The sequence below is a fragment of the Macrosteles quadrilineatus genome, unplaced genomic scaffold, assembly GCF_028750875.1.
Source record: "Macrosteles quadrilineatus isolate MER2022 unplaced genomic scaffold, UCM_ALF_1.0 Scaffold_2__2_contigs__length_208266976, whole genome shotgun sequence".
Taxonomy (NCBI): domain Eukaryota; kingdom Metazoa; phylum Arthropoda; class Insecta; order Hemiptera; family Cicadellidae; genus Macrosteles; species Macrosteles quadrilineatus.
In genome coordinates this window covers 36163260-36185484 of record NW_026542595.1, presented here as the reverse complement: position 1 = coordinate 36185484, position 22225 = coordinate 36163260, and the positions used below count along the sequence as shown (strand labels likewise).

The 22225-nt window shown below is 35.7% G+C and overlaps 1 protein-coding gene across 2 annotated transcripts in view; it reads left to right on the top strand.

Annotated features, from left to right (window-relative positions):
* Window positions 1–7393: 7393 nt before the first annotated feature.
* LOC128985993 (ketosamine-3-kinase-like) overlaps window positions 7394–22225 on the top strand; it is a 28145-nt gene continuing 13313 nt past the window's right edge. Inside the window, exons 1-2 of one of the 2 annotated variants that reach the window (XM_054406038.1) lie at window positions 7394–7788; window positions 16895–17206. In XM_054406038.1, the coding sequence (XP_054262013.1) occupies window positions 7603–7788; window positions 16895–17206 (498 nt within the window). In that variant the 5' untranslated portion in view covers window positions 7394–7602. Of the gene's footprint in view, window positions 7789–12565; window positions 12741–16894; window positions 17207–22225 lie in introns of those variants that run through there. The other variant, XM_054406039.1, reaches the window with a different exon arrangement.

The window sequence follows — 22225 nt, the reverse complement described above, 5'->3', positions numbered from 1 at the left end:
AATTAAAGCAAATAAATTTGTGACAGAGAGGTTATACAGAAAATCAGGCAGTTCTTAAGTAATGTAAACAACATTTAATCGCTATGAAAAATGACTGAAATTTGTAAACGTACTGGTGACACTGGGTAGTACCATGCTGACTACATTTTGACGAAGATCAACATGAACAACATAATGCAAACAAATATTTACAAGAAATGTTTATTATATGGAACTGTTAGGTACGTAGTGTATGAGTTGGGTCTTAAACTCGTCGGAAATTATGACTTTCATTCTTTTTCAAAAAAGTTATTTGTTTTTTAATAACTACTTGACTTCTTTGCAATTGCTCGGTTTCAAGCAACATGTACACTATACATTAAAACGTCACAGAGTGATTTATTTCACGATGCTAATCAATAACCATTTGACATATTTTCATGATTTTGTGTTGCAAGAAACATCGTTACCCCGTCATTAGCCTGTATAATGAAGAACACCTACAAGATTCAGATTCCTACAAACTATGGACGAGGATGTTAGCCGAAGTGCTACAAATTTTATTAGGAAACATGGACTTAACTTTGTAATCACTGCAGAGGAAAGCCCTCTAAAGCCAAATAAATCTGGTACGTCAATGACATTAATCTATGTTTTCATAAAAGTCAAGCAATTTTAATAATAGCCTATGAAAATATCCGAGAGCCCCTTACCAACATTTTACTGAAGGCTTTTAATTATTATTCATATGCTAAGGGAAACAAAAATCATCTGAACAACAGAAGGTCTTTAACTTTGCATTTCTCAGGTAAATATAATTAACGTTAATTGCAACTAAACAAAAAATACACCAACTGAACAAATAAAATTGTGACAGACAATTTGATGAAAAATAAGTACGACAACGAATTTAACACAAACAAAAAACTAACATTTGGATTATGAGTTAAAATTCTGGTGACGCAATAACAACGATAAATATAAAGAAAATCAAAACAAATTGAAGACTGGTACACAATCATCACATGTTTGATTTTCAGCGTGGGATGAATATAGATAAGTTCATATTTTATTTGGATTGTGGTCGAGTTTTGACCACTGGACGACATCAATTCTTATATTAAAGTACTTAACTCATTAAGGTACTTCAATAATACCTAAATGATAAATACCTTCTAATTAACTCAAATAAAACAATCTGGTATTAGGTATAGATGTATTTACTCAAAAACCTATTTCTATGATAATTTAGTCACGAAATCCAAATGTTTAGACCTATCTATAGATAATATCCGCTTGTTTGGATCATACAAGTCTAGATAGTATTTTTAAAATTTTAAATATGGTATTTTTTTTATTAAACCCATTATGCACTACAGACATTTTGCGTACAATTTACTTTGCTAACATACACTCTCATATTTGTTACGGAATAAAGATTTATGAGGGAACAAGTAATTGTAACTATAATCAAATTTTATATTTACAAATGAATGCTACAAGATGAAACCTTAACCTGGATTAATACTGTTTAAATTTTTTCCGAAAATAGGAGATGAAAAATAGTGGGAAAAAAGGCACTACGACTTATTTGCGTTGTGCACCACGAATATTATGTAGAAAAAATTTCGAATTTTCGTACATACAGCTTAAGAAGTTAAGACTAAATATTTTTCATAGTTTAGAAATTTTAAAACGTGAAAAATTGTGTTTCTTCACTTTGAAGATGTGCTCATTGTAGCACGAAACAGCTATCGTGTTTGACAACTATACAGGATCATTTTAGGCAAGGTAACATAAACCATATTCTACTTAATAATTTATGTTAGATCATGTGGGTATAGAACAAAAGATAAAAATATTAAGGCATTGCCATCCCTTTTATTGTTTACTAGCTGTACCCACGGGCTTTGCCCCGTTTAACTTCATAAGTATTCGCACGCATGGCTCAATCACGTCCCGGTTGAAGTTCGTTCGCTACGCTCACTCACCTTTAGGTTGGAGCTCGTTCGCTGCGCTCACTTGTTTTCAGGTTAGCTTGTTCGCTACGCTAACTCGCCTCCAGGTTGATGTTCATTCGCTACGCTCACCTTTTGGTTGCAAATTAGCTGTTGTCATAAATTTTAAAAAGTCATCCCTTTTATTGTTTATAATACTTTGATAAAGGTTTTTATGTTTTAATATTTAACATTGGAGAATTTAAACGTTGTTAAGTGCACCTGTGTGCTGCGATTGGGTTTAATACATTTGGACTTATTCAAAAGTAAAATAGTTTTCTGTGCTGCACTCTGTAGAAACACTGTGGCTCCTATTTCAAATCATGACTAATGCTAATACAGAATGTTGTAATAATTATTCAAACCTACAAAACAGTTGGTGAAAGTAAACATCTGCTTTTAAATTATATTTATTTGTAAACATTGTAGATCAAAAAGTCGGTATTTACTCAGGGGAGGTACGGAAGAGGCTACGATGACAGCTGTGGGCTTCTTATTAGCTGAGGGAACGCTATTACCGTAACAATACGGCTTGCGGACAACGGCTTCGGTGGTCTAGTGGTTAGCGTTCCGGGCTGGCTGACTAAAGGCCCCGGGTTCGAATCTCGCTGGTTGCATTATCTTTTTGTCTCAGATTTTTTCATTATCAGCAAGTTTGGTTGGTTTGGTTCGGTTATGACAGTTTAATTTTATTATTAAGTCATTATAAAATTTTAATTGAGCAATTTCTAGTTTTATTTAATAAACATAATTATTTTTTCTATTACTAATCTTTTTTATATTATTTAATTATCAGCAAGTTTGGTTAGTTCGGTTAGGTTATGATAGTTTAATTTTATAATTAAAAAATTATAAAATTGAATTTGAGGTATTTATAATTTTATTTTATGAACAGAACTATTTTTGCGAATAGTAAACCTTCATTGACAAAGTGCTCTCTACTACAGCGCTGTTCGCGGAGGAATTTTGAACTAAATGCCTCATTCGTACCTCCCCTAAGTCAGACCCCAAAAAGTCTGGCATTGGCCCACTTAAAACCCTCTGGGGCAGGGCCCTTTTGACAGATCATCACCAAACTTCACTCGAACCATCCTTGAAAGATGCTTAATAATGCCTGAAAGTTTCATTACAATCTGTCGAGCGGTTTCAGAGTCCATAACGTATATACATATATATACACACATACATAGTTCCTCTTTTATAGATATAGATAATAGGTACTTTGATAAAGGTTTTTTTGCCTACATATTTATTTAACACTAGCTGTGTGCCCGTTCTACGCACGGGGATCTTATAGTAGTCAGTTAAAACCTTATTATATAAAGAACAGCAGTTGGTTTGCATAATTTCAGACGTGCTGGCAAAACTATTATATATAAACCTAATATTATGACATATAAAGAAAAAGCAAAACATATATAAAAACTTTGGTGACAGTTTGAACCAAACAATCTCATCCAAACAGCTTTTTGTTATTTAGAATATGACGTATTCTCTAAACTATGTTTGGTATATGTAGTTAATATTACTGTAGAAGGAAATGTGAACAAAATCACACAATGTTGTGTTTTTGAAAGTTTTTAATTTGATTTCCTAAGTAGGTACCTAGGCCATGTATTCCAGGGAAAAGTACCGGTATCAAGGATAGTCGTCGAATAGGTTGTTATGAATAATTGGGTAGGCCTATGTACCCAATATACAGTCTTATTGGCTGTATGGTCCAGCGATTGTAGCACATAGGGGTCAGTAGAACGGTGGGGCACACGGGAGGGACTAAGGCTAACATATCTTGTAGTGTCAGCGTTCGCCGCTAGAACTGCTTAAGTTGAAATAATTTAAATTTTTTTTTTAATTTTATTTTTAATTATAAAATTAACTTTTTAATTATAAAATAAATTTTTAAAATTAAACTGTCATAACATAACCTAACCAACCAGACTTGCTGATAATATAAAAACTATATAAGATAAAAATCTAATTAATAATTACTTATAATTTTTAATTAATTACAAAATTAATTTCAAAATTTAGTATTATAAAATTAAACTGTCATAACCTAACCTGACCAACCAAACTTGCTGATAAGAAAAATTTGTTGACAAAAAGTTAGTGCTGCCAGCGGAATTCGAAACCGGGACCTCCTGAACACCAGTCCGAAACGCTACCAACTATGCCACGAACGCCGCTGAAATCACATCGTTTCGTTACGGTAATCGTGTCGCCTCAAGAGAAGACATTAGCCACTAGAGATATGACGTCACCACACCTTTAGCCTTAGTCCCTTCCGTGTGCCCATTCCGTCAGTAGAAACCGAAAGTTACACATTGGAAAAGTGAGTTTAGCATCATCCGTAAACCTCTGTTACAATCACCCACTGCAGTTATGATTTTTCACTTTCCGCTTTACACAACCGCCATTGAAACGCCGTCAATTTAATAAACGTAAGTTTCCCAGCCCTATACATCACTGTTTCAAGGTCTTTTTCCCGGTTATCAAAGCTTCAGAGCAATTTTATAAACATAGAATCTCTATTTCATTTTACACATTATTGAACTTGCGATTAATGAAATCCTTTATGTAAGGAAAATAGTTTTTAATCTCACTTGGTTTTGGATTTTGCTTTCAAAATGTGATCGGAAATGTTTGCTTTATTTGTAAACAACCTTTAATGTAAACATATCAGTGACAGCTAGAAAAAATTATCTTGATCCGAACAGCTGTTCGTTATTTCATTGATGATTAAGTGATGAACATTGGACATTGGGAGAACACTTGACAAAAATCGCTAGAAGTCGGGTTTTTAAACGTCCGTCGTTTTATATACAAAGTAGTGACGCCATATTTTAATGGCTAAAGACAATCTCGCCAATCCAGTGAATACATTAAAATTATTTGGATCTTGATAGGTACTCTAGTTTTTCAGGAGAAGGCCGCGTAAAATGGCTCTTGGGCCGTAACAGACACGAAGACAGACAGAAATTTAGATGAGACTTGTTTCGCGTTGTTTAATGTATAAAACGTAAAAATAACCTAAAAGTTTATGATTCTGAGCAATGTACAGACAAAACTCTAATTTCATTTATATAGATTGGAGAATTTAAACGTTGTTGAGTGCACAGGTGTGCTGCGATTGGGTTTAAATATATTTTGACTTATTCAAAAGTAAAATATTTTTCTGTGCTGCACTCGGTGGAAACATTGTAGCACTATTTCAAATCATAACTAATAAAGCATGTTTTGATTATTCAAACCTACAAAACAGTTGCCGGGTGCTAGTCATATTTATTTGTAAACATTGTAGTTCAAAAAGTCTGACATTGGCCCACCTAAACCCCTCTGGGGCGGAGCCCTTTTGACGTATCTGGACAAACTTTACACTAACCATCCTTGAAAGATGCTTAATAATGCCTGAAAGTTTCATTACAATCTGTTGAGTGGTTTCAGAGTCCATAACGTACATACATTGATACATACAGTAGTTCCTCTTTTATAGATGGTCGGTTTTGAAAAAAAAATTTGTTTAATCAATGTAATTATTTTAAATTAAGGATTCTTTCTCTAAGGGTTTCTTCCTTTCTCCAAGGAAAAACTCATTCAGTCCGCAATGAATTGGTAGCCATGTTATCTCGGCTGACCTTTCCATACAACTAACAGACAATCTTTTTAATAAATATGGTTGATCGGTTTTGAAAAAAAAAAATTTGTTATTACTAGTTAAGGATATTCTTTCTCCAAGGAAAAACTCTTCCAGTCCCCAAAGAATTGGTAGCCATGTTATATCGGCTTGGTCTGTTGTACTTTGGGAAGTACCCCAGCCTCCTTTCCTCGGCCCAATCCTGTTTTAGCTCTTTATTTACGACATGCTCTCATTTATCAAATCCAAGTTCAAATGTATATATTTGTCTAATCACAAAGGTTTAGTTACAGCGTGGGGTGAAGGTGAAAATAGATAAGTTTGCACAATACCTACATATTTTTGGTCGAGTTTTCGACCACGGGGCGACCTCTAATTTATATAAGTTAAATAAAAAAAGGGATATACCAATACTGCCGTGGACAACTCCGTAGTCGATATCACTTACATCGCTAAAATAGTTTTTAGTAGAAACTAACTATAGGTAGCTACGTTTATTCAAATAACTACTAAACAATTTTAGGGCAATGCCACGACGTTAACGCATATCTCGCGAGCTACACGATAGAAATGCTCTAGACGGCATTTATTTACTCATGTTATGACGTTGAAAAAAAACTTGGAAAGGTAGTGGGTCTTGATAAACACCGGGAAAACTTTCCAAAAATCGAGCTTTCTTGCACGACCTATGCACGGATAGGTATATTTTTTACATTGTAATTTTTTTTTTTTTTATAAAACAGGTTTTTGATTTTTTGTAAAAACGTGCCCCACACTCTTTCCCCCCTCCTTGACTTGATAGTTGTATACCTGCTGGGAGGACTAGACTTCCCATGTGATATGAAAGAGTTTGAAGCCAAGATTATAAATGAAGTTCAGGACCATCTCACCAGAGTTTACTAGTGTATTTGGTTGAATATTAATTAAAACCAATGCAGTATCATACCAAAAAGCTGAATGAATTATCACTATAATATCGTCATTAGTTGGTGGCCATCTCAAAAGATTGCACAACGATTTTTTGGCTTCAAATTTTTACATTACATGGGAAGTCTTTTCTCAATGCTACAACAATAGTTTTTTTAACCTCATTGATGCCTCAAGGAGAGCGGATTTTCTGTTTTAATATCGTAAAATGCCTTCAACAACAATCATAAGTAAAAACACCGAGTGCACTGCACTCGACTCCGGACTCCCTTAGATGCTGGATGCTGGACTAAGATCAGTTAGGGCTGCGCGCGCTGAACCTGGTGGCCGTGGCTGAACACATGGTAAGGTGGTGCTGGTGCATCAAATCAAGATTGTTCCATGCAGATTGCAGATGACAAGCTTTACATATCGTCTAACCACCAATACTTTGAAAGCAGCTGTCAAATTACCGATGCTATAACTGACGATATTATACCATCGATAAAGGTATCTAATCGATACGAACCTGCGCAAGCAAGGAACCGTATAAATTAAAAAAATAAATAAAGACAAGGTCCAGTCAAGAGTTAAGACAGTTGTATAAGTTTGAACAATTCTTTATTATTCAAAATGTTAAAATGATATAAAAAGTCATGTAAATAGCTGATATCCGATAACTGTTCAATTCCTTTTAAATAAATAGTACTGGTTATCACAGATTTTTTATAATAAACAATAATGTGATAAAATACTTTTAACTTATTGGCTTTAATAAACCAGAAGCCACCAAAGTTCTAGATTTGTCGTCTGCTCCTGTTCAGTGCTTCCTGAACTGAACTGAATCCTCAATTTTTGCTTGCAGATTAAACGAAGTTCGAAGCGAAGCTCACAAAATGTCACTTCGACTTGTCACTTTTTACTTGTCTACTATATTTTGATTAGTAATTTAAATTGAAATAAGATCTTTTACAAACTGTAAGTTTAACAGATGACTAAATGAGAGTTATCTGGTTTCAATCGCATTGTATTAATTTGCATTACTGAGTTGTTTAGCAAAAGGATTCCTCTAATTAATATTCACCAATGATAAAATCACATTCCCCATGTATGGTTCAGCATAACCTAAAAATGGAGAATGCTCTAAAAGATGCTTTAAATACCTCAACTATGACTAGGACAGGCCACAGTGGAGGAGGATGCATAAATCAGGGCGAGGCTTATATTACTGACAATGGAACAGTGTTTGTCAAAAGCAACAAAAAATCAAAGGTAAACATAAGCTAACTAGCCTATTTAGTTTTTGTATACTTAACTTTATTCTGAAATAGTGACAATACGAATTTAGGCATTTCAAGCCAAGTATGAATGAAGATGAGTGTAGAGTGAGTGGTGCGATCTTGTAGTCTTGTTAGCGACTAAGGCCGACATGTTCCTACAGGCCCGTGGGTAATTATTTACTTGAGGGTGACCAAGCGTTCTATAGTAAGTTATATATCATTGGAAACTAGATTTTTACCTGAAAATAATGGTGCAACAATTTTTCTGCTGCCACAAAAACTGAATTTACTACGATTTTTTGAAGTTTATAAATGTAATGCCGCTTGTCGGCTGGTCTCTGTCGCCATAACTTTACTGTGAATTGACTGACCAACACAAACATGAACAATTGAAATCGAAAGGATCGTCTAGGGAAGAAGAAGAAACCTAATATGACAAAATCAAGTTTATACAAAGATGTAGAGGCATTTATAAATTCAACTGAGTGTTGATTATGAACTACTTAAGTTCTTATTTAGACATGTGAGGTGGGTAGGTTGGGTGTTATGCGGACTCGTGACTGTATTAAGTGTTTTGAAGTTAGGTTAGATTAGGAAGGTAAAGTTTAGGTTATAATGAATCGAGTTGTTGATTTATATTATCTCCAGACTGTTTATGCACTTTGTTAAAAGTACTACAAACACAATAAATAATAATATCAAAAATGTGCAGCATCTGTTTGCTTTTTGCTTCCATCTGAAGGTGACCTCAGGTACAGCAAAATTGTTAAGCAGATAAGTAGATGCAGGTTGATTGAGATTGAAAGTTTTCTGACCCTCCGCCACAGATGAGATGAAGTATTGGTTGAATTCATCCGCAGTTATGGGTAGAACGCCAGTCTTGCTGGAGCTAATCCTAGCTGAATTTATAACAGACCAGGCTGTCTTACATTTGTTCGAGGACGATTCGATAATCTTGGCGTTAAAGTGAAGTTAAGCGTCTTTAATAGCTGCTTTATAGACCTTCCTTGCATCCATGTAGGTCTGCCTGAAGAATCCCACGTTGATGTTGTACGTGCCCATAATAAATTATGGTAACATGTTAAAGTTTCTTCAGGAGGGGGCCGGGGTCCTCCCCCGAAATGTTTTGAAAAAATATAAGCGCTCCAATGACGTATTTTAGGCTATTTGGAAATCAACATAAAAGGAATTACAGATTCAGTGAACACGGTGAACATACTTGAAGGACCTTAATCGGCTAATTTACGAATTCCATGTAAGAATTTCCACCCTTACTCATTATGGAAAATAGCTGATCGAATCCCTAAATGTGTGTGTACTGTGTACCTAGGATCCTAAATAAATTAGATGAATCCTAACTCAGGTCTCCTCACAGACGAGAGCTCCAACACCTTTCTGGCAATGGTAAGACGTGATTTTTCACCAAATAAAAAGTTAATAGTTAGGGTGTCTACTTTATTTCCATTTAAAAATTCAAGACTAATTTCAGACTATTTAAGACTAATGCCAAATTTTCAAGACTGGATTTTTCAATAATTAGTGATGTGTTGATACCAAAATGTAGCGATTCTTGATACCAATGCCAATTTTTATAATTTAACCAAATTTTTTCATTCCACACCAAACTCTGTCTTTATGTCATAAAGTATATGTAAATGGGTGTTTTTCAAATAAAGAAAAAAATGCAGCAAAAAAATTCTAACTAACCAATTAGGATTTTTTGGATGATGAAAATCTTCCACGACCAAGTAGACATTATCATTAACTGCCTCGGACGTCATCGTCGCTGTTCGCGATCGCGGCAAAATTATGATCATTTCCCGCGGCCGTGTAGACATTATCATTGACTCCTGCGGCCACGGAAACGTCATGGGCGTCGTCTGCGGTGCTCGCGGCAAAATCATGAAGAGTCCCAACTTTCATATCAAAATAAAGACTAAATCACGACTTTTCAAGACCGATTTGAAATTCAATACTAATTCCCGACTTTCCCGTTTTTTCCGACTACTAGACACCTATAAAAATAATAAATTTTGTTTAAGTTAAATAAAATCAAACTTTGAGGTTCCTATTAATAAAAAAAATTTCTAACTTAACCAAAAAGAATGTGAATCCTCATATCTGGGGGGGATAAGCCCCCCAAGATCCCCCCCCCCCCTTTAGCCACTGGATGTGCCACTGAATGTGCAATTTTATACAACAATGCATCAAGAAGGAAAATATTTTATCACAATCCTTGATACTTCTTAATATGATAAATACTAAGTTTAATGGTTTTTATCTGTAGGAAACAATTATCAACTATGGTTTTTATAACACTTAATGCTAGTGATGGTTGGCAATTCTACCTTATTACTTGGAATTTTGCTTACATTTACCATTACTTTGTTTTACTAAACTAATCGGTTATGGCATATGTCTGCAAAAATTCTACTAAAATCTATACTTATTTAATACGCAAGCAGGGTTTTTGTGACAATTACTCCTCCGAAACAACTGAACCGATTGACATGTTTTTGGTGTCATTGGAAAGAGCTTAACTTGAAGTTGTGCAGGAAACTTTTTTTTAGGGAAATAATTAGAGAGCTAGGCCCTAGGGCCCTTTAAAGGTTCGTATTTCTCCATAAGATTAACATGGGAAGCAAAAATTGTTATGAAACTCCAGCTGTTGTCAGAAATTAAATAGTAATAAATGGTCTCCATGGAAGCATGAGAAAATTCACAATGTTTACCTTTGCTTTGACATTTAAATGTAAACAACCAGAACTGTCAAATGCCTATTTCACATTTTCAGACAGCTGATCAAAAAAAAAAAATAAAAAATAATAATAATAATAATAATAAAATACTTTACACAACTATGTGGTAGGTTTATTTAATCTTAAACTTCATGATGGATTATTTATTCTAAATATATTTCAATGATTATAAAACTGATTGTTTCCCGTTGCGAAGCACGGGTACAGCAACTAGTAATTAATTAAGGGATAATAAGATATATAACCCTCCCAGTGTTACTTGACGAAAATTCGACAAGCAGCACACTTTGTGTAGTGTTACTTGTCGATTTTTCGACACGCAGACATCGTTTACGGCGAAGGCTCTATGACTGACTGAATCGGATTGAACTGGATCGAGTTAGGTATCGTTCTTTCCGTAATATTCTAAGCTTTCTCCAGAGGTCTGTCTCTAAGCGCTATTCATTTTAGTTCCGAAAATATTGTAGCAGACAGCTGACGTGCGTGTATTTGTAAACAGCTAGGTTCCCCCGGACCGATGACTGATGTGTTTTATTACGTTTATCATTGTTTTAGTGTTAAAAATCAAAAGTAGTGATATACGTGGTGCATTATAAGAAGATTTAAGTGGTTTTGAAGTGCTGGTTGATGATCCTGAAGAAGTAGGTAGTGATATTGATGTAAATTATCAGCCAGATTCCTAGCTATGGTTAGGCTATGCATTCTTAGCTAAACGCTATGTACTGAAATCAGTTTTTTGCCCATAACTTATTTATTTGCAAATATACTTCCTTATATTATTATATATTTGTAATCCTCATAAAATTTAGAACAAAGTGGCTATTTTCAAATATTTATAGGCCTATAATTTATACAATTTCATTGAGCGCGAACTTATTTTTTTTTTTTTAATTTTCGAAATTATATTTTTTTTACCTAAAATTTTTTTTTTTTTTAAATGTTCCTTATGTTTTATATATAATATTGAAGCCCATGATTTTCCAAACAAAATGGTATATAGAACATTAGAATTAACATTGTTTTAAGCTTCTCAGATCCGTTTTAATAAAACCTTGCAAATGCGCCAAAAATAGGTGGACATTAAGGCCTAAACTATGGACACTTGGAGGGTTAATATTTACCTGTAACTGTTGTCATGATATTCTTGACAAAGAATTAAAATTTTATTTACATATTTACAATTAAAACCAGGATAATTTTGTTTTATCCTTTCATTGTTAAACTGTCACTTAGAGTCTAATTTCACCAAAATCCTGCAATAATAACGGTACCAATCCATTAGGCTGAGGATAACTATGTTCTTTACTTAATTTTTTTTTCTTTTTCGGATGAACTAATAAAAATCTATTAAAAAATTGAAATGTTAATTTAACATAAAATTATGTAAGTTGTATAAATATAAGAATAAGTCATGTTAAATCTATTGATCTTTGATACAATAATTACTTCAAGGTGAATAATGTGAATTTTATACAATAATGCGTTTAAAAAAGAATATAGCCTACCATAGATAATTTTATCAGATAAGACTGGGACGCATCACTCACTGGCTGTGTAGTTTAACCGGAATTATGAATGAAAGATCCAGCTATGCTGGTCAACAAAGCAGTTTTTGTAATAAGATAATAAGGGTCAACAACTGCCTTTGATTGAACTACCCACAGAATAAATATCACTCAGGTAATCAATAAAGTTTAATATTTTAAATGTTCTTTTTACTTTATTATTCCGGTTTTGAACTATGTGTTTATGTTTGTCTCAAATATCCTTTATAGCTGTAATACAAATTTACGTTTATTTTCATAAAATATTAATATTAGCCTATTTAATAAGTGGGTTGTGAAAGAAAATCTAAGAATGTAGGTGAGTCACCATACCGAAAAGTTTGGGACCACTGGATTAGCTTATTTGTTTGTGTTTTACTCGGCATTGGCATTTTCATATCGATTCAGAGATTAGATATGAGTGTAGTTATGTTATTTGGCTATGCAACACCAAGGCTAACTTATTTAACTTATTGCTGATCAAACTATAATTTTATGTCATGGAAAGTGTTGTAAAACATATTCTGAGGACCAAAACATTAACCAAAACAAATTATACTGAAGAAGGTTGTATTAGTAAAGGCAGTGCTTATAAAACTGACCATGGGATTGTTTTTATCAAGCAAAATACAAAACTAAAGGTAACTTAAACCGTTACTATTTTGTTTATCTATATACTATTATTAAATTGAGGTGGTGTCTGTCTGTCTGTCTGGGCAGCTGTCCCGACTAAAATACTTAACGGATAAAGCCAAAATTAAGCACAAAGATGTTCCACATATCTAGGAGTGCCATAGGCCTATTCATTTTCCTGAGTTCCTCTTGGGCTACGCCCCTTGGATGTCCAAAGTTTTGAAGTGAGGTTTTCAAAAGTAAATTTTAATTGGTCTCCATGGAAGCATGAGAAAATTTACATGTTTACCTTTGCGTTGACATTTCAATGTAAACAAGCAGAACTGCCCAATTGATTATTTCACAATCTATTTCTGACAGCTGATCCAATGAAATTAAATATAATATTTTACACAACTATGTTGCAGGTTTATAATATTCTAAAACTGTCATTGTTATAAAATAACCCCGCCACAGTAAACCTGCCGACTAAGTGAATTTCCATTTGTCTGAATTGTTTTTCAAATAAATATATTTAAATAACATTAGGTTTAACGAATACCTATGTTGACCTCATAAAACGAAAAGCCCCGTTCCCATGGTCCGATCATGCTGGTTTGCGAACGCATTCAAGTTTATCCCGCTTTACACCTTTAGACCAAATTTCATCAAAATCGGACAAAAATTACTCAAGTTATCACGTTTAAACGTACGTAAATATATATATATATATATATATAAATTTGAACAAATGGTGTTTTTGGACTCTGGGGACATCAAATTGAAAAAGTAAATCAGTGCCAAGTCTAGGTCTTACCGTGCCACCTACGGTAATAGCTACTTCCCTATAGGGAATTTCGCTAAAAAAGATTCTATAACCGTAGCTCTACCTGTTGCATTCTATCAACGCAGGCTCTGTTTTCGATTTATTTAAGTGTTAAAGTTATGAAAATAATTTTATTGATATATTTTCAGGACAATTACAATGTAGGCTATACTTTTTTTATAAATTTAGTGGCTTTATGTTTACGAATTCAAACTACCTAACAAGTGTTTGGATTAGGCGGTATAGTAAATATTCCCGTTGCGAAGCGCGGGTTCAGCAGCTCAGCGCTAGGCCGCCCTCCTGCCTCCGCCACGTCGCTTCGCCGTCGCTCGTGGCGTATCAGAAGTGGCATGTCCGTAGCGCGCCCGTTGTTCGGACTGCAAATATTGTACTTACCAACCTTGTTTGTTGTTTTGTGTTTAGAGTAATTGTGAGTTGTTTCTTGTTCTTTTCACAATGCAAGAGGACATTGAATTCAATATCAACTTTTGTGAGGAAGTTGAAAATTTCCCTTGTTTCTACAATCACAGTAGTTCTAATTAAGTGACAGAAATAACTAATTCACTTGACATAAATAACTTATTCAATTGACATAAATAACTAACAGAAATAAGCAAAAACCAAAGCGTCTAGTCTACATACAAGTTTTCTCGCCACTGTACCGTCCCTTCTGAGTGGGTTTCTGCCACGTCCGTGCTTCGCCCATGCCACGTCTCCGCCTGACGTCCGTTCTGTGTGAATTGGGCCTTAAAATATGACATTTATTCCCTATTTAAGTAGCATTAGTTTAACAAGTAATTAGGTTTGCTGCAACAGGGTGTGTAAAAAGCTGTAAAAAAATGTTAAAAGTAGTAGTAAAAATGTAGTATGAAATGAATGCATTTTCCAAATTTGATCAAAATATACTCATAAACAAGCAAACTACAACGGTTTACTATTTTCTCCATAAGAATAACTTGGGAATTTTAAATAAAATTTTTTTTGAATTTTCTCCCTAGCCATTAGGTGCATAATAACACTTCAATATACTAAATTATTTGTTTTTTTAAGCTCTACAAAATGGTTTGGAAAGAAGTTGCTAACTTTTATGTTTTTAGGGTCAAAAATGGGAAAAATAGATTTTTACCTCATAAACCCCTGTTCCCATAGCTATGTTATATAATTAATCCTATACTCTAATACGAGCGATGTTTGCTTGCTTGCTTGCTTGCACAAAGATCTCGAAAACGGCTCCGACGATTTTCTTCAAATGTTGTAAATAGTTCATTTCTGGCCTTAAAACGAGTTTCATGCAGTTAGAACTGCCAACAAAAATCTAATTACGTAGAAAAATGAAACTGAAAATCACATTTTTTTAACATTAGTCTTATGGGTTGCTAGGTAACCATGTTGGCTGAATTAAATAACAAGGAAAAAGTAAACAAAAGACTTGAAGCTGTAGCATGTGTTCATAATAAGCCAACTACCCACAGTATACTAGCAAATTACAAATACAGTTCAAAAGGAAAAACATCACTTGTTAATATTGAGCAAAGATTATACTTAAGATTACTCGATACATTGTAGTCAAGGGTAGCAGTGCGAAGTCTAGGATCTGTTTATGACGAATACATTAAGGTATCTGCAATCCTAAAATGCTATGGGAAGGGAAGGAAACAGGTCCGTGACGTAGGAAGTAGTGAAGGAAGTAGTAAAGGCAATCATAAAATGCTATGGGAATAGAGGGAAACAGGTCCTTGATGTAGGAAGTGATGAAGGAAGTAGTAAATGCGAGCAGTCCGGAGTGTGGGGACTGTTTATGACAATAAGATTAGGGTATGGGCAATCCTAAAATGCTATGGGAAGGGAGGGGGAAACAGGTCTGTGACGTAGGAAGTGGTGAAGGAAGTAGTCAAGGCGAGCTGTCCGGAGTGTGGGAACTGTTTATGACGATTAGATTAATGTATCTGCAATCTTTAAATGCAATGGGAAGGGAGGGAAACATGTTTGCGACGTAGGAAGTGGTGAAGGAAGTAGTAAAGGCGATTAGTATGGAGCGTGGGAACTGTTTATGACGATTAGATTAACGTATCTGCAATTCTGTAATGCTATGGGAAGGGAGAAAAACAGGTCCGCTACGTTTGAAGTGGTGAAGGAAGTAGTCAAGGCGAGCTGTCCGGAGTGTGTGAACTGTTAATAACGATTAGATTAAGGTATCTACAATCCTAAAGTGCTATGGGAATGGAGGGAAACAGGTCCATGACGTAGGAAATGGTGTAGGACGTTGTAAAGGCGAGCCGTGTGGAGTTTGGGAACAGATTTATGTATCTCCGATACTAAGACTGCTTTCAGAGTGAACTAATGATTTTCTCCGAGCAAAGCTCGGTCCCCAGGTACTAAGCTATAATAAGCTATGTTCCATAGCTATTATTAGTTAAGTAGACCTCAAAACGAAAAAGTTAATCGGTCCTGGCTCCAGGTCTTACTATGAGTACTATGGTAATATAAACTTAAAAATATAAAATAAATAATACAGTATTTAAATAAAAATTCTGTTTAGTTTTTCACAGCAGATTCTACTGTCTATTTGTATTAGTTTTGATGCTGGACAATATTAACCCTTCTCAGATGGGCGAAATTGTGACATAGAACAAGAAAAAAACTATAGGAAAAAATAAAAATTAATTTTCCTTATTTGTGTTTTGTTTTACAAGTGTACATAAAATAACTACAATGGAACACTTCATACTGTCAAAATAATTTTTTACTAGTTTTTAACTATACGGATATATCCGCTACCCGTCCGCGGATGAGTAGAAAAGCAGCGGATATATCCGCCGCCCGTCTTTGAAGATATGACCATGACAACGTTAGGCAATAAATAAAGAACAATATGTAAACAATAAATAAAGACAACGTAGTGTTGAGCGCGAAACGTTAAGGGGGGAGTGTAGGAGAGGTGCGTGGTGCGCGGGAGAGGGGGTGGCACGGGAGAGGGTTAGGCACGGGAGAGAGGGGGGAGTGTGGGAGAGAGCGCAGCCATGGAGAGAGCAGGTAAGTACCGCGGAAAGTACTTGGTACCGCGAAACATCTGGTTACTGCTCAAGCACCTGAAAGTCTGTCTGAAGAGAAGGATATATCCGCCACCCGTCCTTTATCGCCAAAGACTTAGGCGGATATACATCTGCCTATACTCCATTCACAAAGTTTAGGTGGTTTTAGGGGAAGAAATCTATCCCCTCCACTCTACACAGCTGAGGTTTCGCCAAAACGCCAATCAGCTGCAACATATACGTATAGTAAAACATTAGTGGGGCACTGCCCCTCAAACCCCCTAAATTTTGTGGACCTACTATAGTAAACATTGTCCATGTTTAGGCCCGATTGATGTTTGATGGAGAGTTTGAAGGACTCAGTGCTATCGCAGCCACCAACACAGTTGCAGTGCCTAAACCCATCAAGGTGTTGGATAATCCTGATGGAGGTGCCTGTTTGGTCATGGAGTTCCTAGAGATGAAAGGGCTCAGAAGATTTTCAGCACACTTGGGCGACAGTTTGGCCAAAATGCACCTCCATAATGAGTCACTGAGAAATTCTAAGGATTCTGGACACGTGAAGGAGTTTGGGTTTCACACACCAACTTGCTGTGGCTACATCCCTCAAGACAATACTTGGAAAGAGGACTGGGTGGTGAGTAACCAGATGAATACAAATAATCACCCTATTATCTGTTAGAATACGTGTTATCTCCATCAGTTCATCTCTCTCCTCTAATATTAACACTAAATAACTTCTTGATCAGCATTGTACGTGTTATTAAATTTACGGAAAGTAAATAAAAGAAACGTCTTATAACACTTAAAACATATATTTATGCTTATACTGTTACTCACAAGATGGTAAATATACAAAAAAGATGGTAAGTGGTGATCGATTTCGATTGGACACTCCAATCATCATCAGACCTAATCATGCATTCGCCTATTAGGTCTGATGATGATTGGAGTGTCCAATCGAAATTGATCACCAATTACCATCTTTTTTGTATAGTTACCGTCTTGAGAGTAACAGTATAAGCGAAAATATATGTTTTAAGTGTTATAAGACGTTTCTTTTATTTCCTTTCCGTAATATTAACACAACATCATCCGCAAATGCCAGTGGTCCTATTTTAGTCACAATGCTTATACCTAGATTTATAATTCTTAAAAATTTCTTTTAAGGCTCGTTCCAGAGCTAAATTAAAGAGCAATGGAGACAGACAATCAATGTGCTCTCTCTTGGGTTGGTGGCGTTATTTGCCTCAGCTCTGATTCCCAGCTCTAATTGACTAGTAATATAATCCCTCTTCTTTTTTCTTCAGATTTTGGTAGTTTCATTTCATATCCTGCTAAACAACATTATACTTTCTTCAGTGGCGTAACAAATTTTTAGGGGCCCCCCTGCAAACTTATTTTTTGGGCCCCCTCTCACGAGTTATTTTTAGACCACCAATACAACATAATCAAACGCCCTCCCCCTCCACCCACAGTTATTTTTAGACCACCGATACCATGATCAAAAAGATTAATCATAAAAAGAGTGGTAGATAAATTATGGGTTATGTTCCATAAAAGGGTGTGTTAAGTATTTCCGTCGTGGTTTGATGAAAATGTTGCATCATTATATCAATATCAGTGTTTGTAAATAGTTTTGAAATCAAATAAAAAAAGCTTATCTTCCATTTGTAGGTATCAGAATGTTTATATCAAGGAGGTTTTACATTTATTTTATCACACGTGTTATCCATATAATTCACTAGCTGTAACCCGCGGGCTTTGCCCCGTTTAACTTCTCAATTTTCAAGATGATCTCGTTCGCATGGCTCAATCACGTCCTGGTTGAAGTTCGTTCGCTACGCTCACTCACCTTTAGGTTGGAGCTCGTTCGCTGCGCTCACTTGCCTTCAGGTTAGCTCGTTCGCTACGCTAACTCGCCTCCAGGTTGAAGTTTGTTCGCTACGCTCACTCACCTTTTGGTTGCAAATTAGCTGTTGTCATAAATGTAAAAGAAATAATAGTGCTGCACCCTGTTGGTAATCCTTGTCACTTTAATGCTATTGAACATCATAGAACAGAACCAACTTGTTTAATTGAAACAGCTGTTAAGATTCATTAATTCCATTTCTCATAAGGTTAACATGGGAAACTCTAGAGCCACTGGGGCGGAGCCGATTGGACGGATCACGAAATTGATGGTGTATAAACCTATTCCATGAAATTCTACACGTATGTACCAAGTTTCGTGGCAATCGGTTCAGCGGTGTCTGAGTTTATCACTGCCAAACAAATATATATATATATATATACAAACATCCTCTTTTATACTTATAGATTAATTACAAGGCAAAAACTATGTGGTTCGAATTACCCTATAAACTATAGGCCCCTTAGTTGTCTTTGGCTGTATTGGCTATTAATTAACAGCTGTGACTAAGGAATATGTCGGCCTTAGTCCCTTTCAAAACTAAAAGGTTGGGCCACTCATCCTACACTCATACCCATAATTCTTGGCTTAAAATACCTACATTGGTATGGTCGCCATTTCAAAGTAAAGTATTAAAGTATTCATTTATTAGGATAGTTTAATCTTTGGTTATAATTAACTCATACACTAAAAGCTAGTTAATTTAATAGATTGACGTACTTTTATCACAGGCTAAATAGCCTATTGATTTATTTGATTTTATCTTTGTATGGATTTCAAGCGTTTAACTTACAACAAATAATGTCTTTAGTATTGGTTAATTGTGAGGTAAAATAAGATATGGGCTAACAAACACAGTCAGTAGAGTAGCAGTATATTGTATTTAACAAAATACAATCAATATCAGGGAAAAACTAAAATATAAAATAATACAATATTAAAATCCCTAGCCAACGTTCATGACTTCAGGCTCCAAAGTAACTTAATGCTTCAAAATGTTTGCAGACGACATAAGCAGTGTACGAAATCACCGAGAAGTAAAATATTTCTTGGTGACAAAAGTAAGATTGTATAATAATCAAAGACCCACGTTACAACACGTTAAATTTGTTACACTAGTTCGTTATCAATGAAGAGGCGTAACGAAATTAAACGATAACTGATAACAACATATTATTAATAAAATCAATGGCATTACTTGTTAAATAAAATTATTGAATGATTGATAACACATTTAGACAAGAATGAACTCCAATTTTTAGGCCCCACTCGTCTCACGGGCCTCTCTGCTCACCGTTTCCCGCTCACCGGTTCGCGGGCCCCCTCAGCTCCCGGGCCCCCGTGCATTGCGGGCCCTGCGGACCCTTCTGTTACGCCACTGACTTTCTTCAGTTTGTGTTTCCAACCACATGTAACGGGTCAAATGTGTAGGGGGTAAAATAACAGCTAAACCACAAAACTTAAACAGCTGAATGTAAGCTTTTGTTGTGCCCTAGTCGCGATGCTAAACTGACATCGTACCTAACCTCAAATTCCAAGACCGCAGACAACGTTGGTGTCAGTTTGGTTGTTTGGTTGTTGGACTGCGTCTGAGGGCGGGCTACGGGAGAAAATAAGAGCAGCTGAGCCACCTTTTGAGTGAGGCGGCTACAAAGCTTGTGGAAGCTGTCATGCGCCTGCCTTCGCCGATACGGGTCTCAGCTGACTTTGGTTCTGCTAGCCAATCAACGGGCGAGTTAACCTATGTCTCAAATCTGGGACGAGGGTGAACGAGAGAAGAAGAAGGATTGTTTTTCTGATTCCCGGCTGAGAGGAATTCGCTCGTTCGTCTTCGTTTTGAAGTCAAGTGATTTGGCTGTGCTTCGTAAATTCGCAAAAGTTATGTTTTAAAGTTAAATATTTGTACATCTTGTGCACGCAAAATCGTTAAGGGAATATTTTTCGTCGTAGGTAAGTTGTGCAATAAACAACTTAGGTTTTCGCATATTATTTCCCCACCAGTTCTGTTTCGACGAAACTTCGCAGAAAGTTTGCAGGCTAGGCCTGATTCGCAGACCTAGTCATACGCCTTAACCAACAATTTGAATAGTTAAGTACTGCAGTTGGTGACATAGTTTTTTTAATTAACGTTTCTTAATCCGTCTTGGGACTTTCTTTTTTAATTTGTAAAACCCTTTTTAAAGTTCCCCAAACGTCCCAAAGTTTGTTCCAGCAGACAGTTTTCTGCTGGACAATTTCTGTCGAAGTTGGTTCAAGTTGCACGTGAGAAAGTTAAAGTTTTAGATTTTCGTTTTCACCTCAAGGCGCAGTTTTATTGTTTTAATTTCAGTTTTTCTCGTTTCGTTTCTCACCTGGACAATTTAAGCCAACTTGTGTTTTTTTTGTTTAATAAATTCGGACTCTGTGGGAATTAGGCTAGGCTAACCCTATCTTGTACTAACCTTGTTTGTTACAGGTTCACGTCTTAACCCCGTAGGTAAGCGGGGTGACTACTTAGCTTACTAGTTGTCTCGTTAAGTTAGCTAGTAGAGTGTCACATAGATATTTGCCCACAGAGTCAAGTTAAAATTATTAATTTTCCTACAAGCCCTAGACTAGAGTGGTGATTTCAAGTGTGGTGTTTGGTAACCCGCAACGTTTGTCTCTAGCTCTGATAACCAGGGCTATACCAAATCACCATCGAATCCTGGGAAAATCCCCGCGACCAGACTTGGGCGATTCCTGGGATCTCGTTTCTCGTATCGGTGGCGTAATTTCCCACCTGTCGCCAGCCAGGAAAATTACGTCACACACATCCTTTTGCTTGATGTCCTTTTTCTATTCTAACCCTACATTCTTTGTCAAACCAAGGTTTTTTCTTTACTGTCCTTTTCTTTCCGTACTCTTCCTTAAGGCCCGTTGTGCAAGAACGCGTCTGTCGCGTCTGACGCTGAGTAATAGACGCTAGCGATGGACGCTCAGTGACTGCTAAACATTGATTTCAATGGGCCCGTTGTCCAAGAGAGCGTCTCTAGCGTCTGACGTGGGGCACTGCTCCAGGAGCAGACAGGATCGCTGAGGACCAGCGTCTATTGCGTCTATTGTATTGTTGTTTCTGTGTTCTGCCGTATACTCCATAATATACAGTATCTTAATGTAATGGCTATAATCAAAAAAATATAGGATATGACCTAAAAAAGTTGCAAGAAAATGTTTTAGGGTTTTATTTTTTAGTGTTGGGTCTGCTGAGTGACATACTAAAGGTTGCCAAAAATCGGTCAATGGGAAACCCCCCTTAAATCATTATAAAAAATGGTAGCTTTTCCCAACATTGAAAAAATAATAAAAAATGATTCCACATGCATTTTTATGCACATTTTCGAGATATTGACCTAAGACCACCACCAGTATTTATTGGGTGGTTAGTACTTCATTTCGATAGGAAACACGTTTATGGCCGCCATCTTGGATCCGCCATATTGGATATACATATTGTTTTTATGTAATGATAGTGTTGTGACACATAATTTACAAAACTAGATTTTCATGCTAATTTCAATGCGGAAATCCGTTTTTATTTTATTTTTTTTTCGTTTTAAAGATATTCAAACTCTCCCCCATACATTTCTTATAGACGTTTCGTACTTTTATCATTTGTTTAAACATTTTTTTAAATATCTCCAGTTCTTATTACCGCTTGCAGTTCGTTTCAACCTTAAAATATTCAGTAATGTAACGGCTTCCATTTGAGCCATCATTAAAATC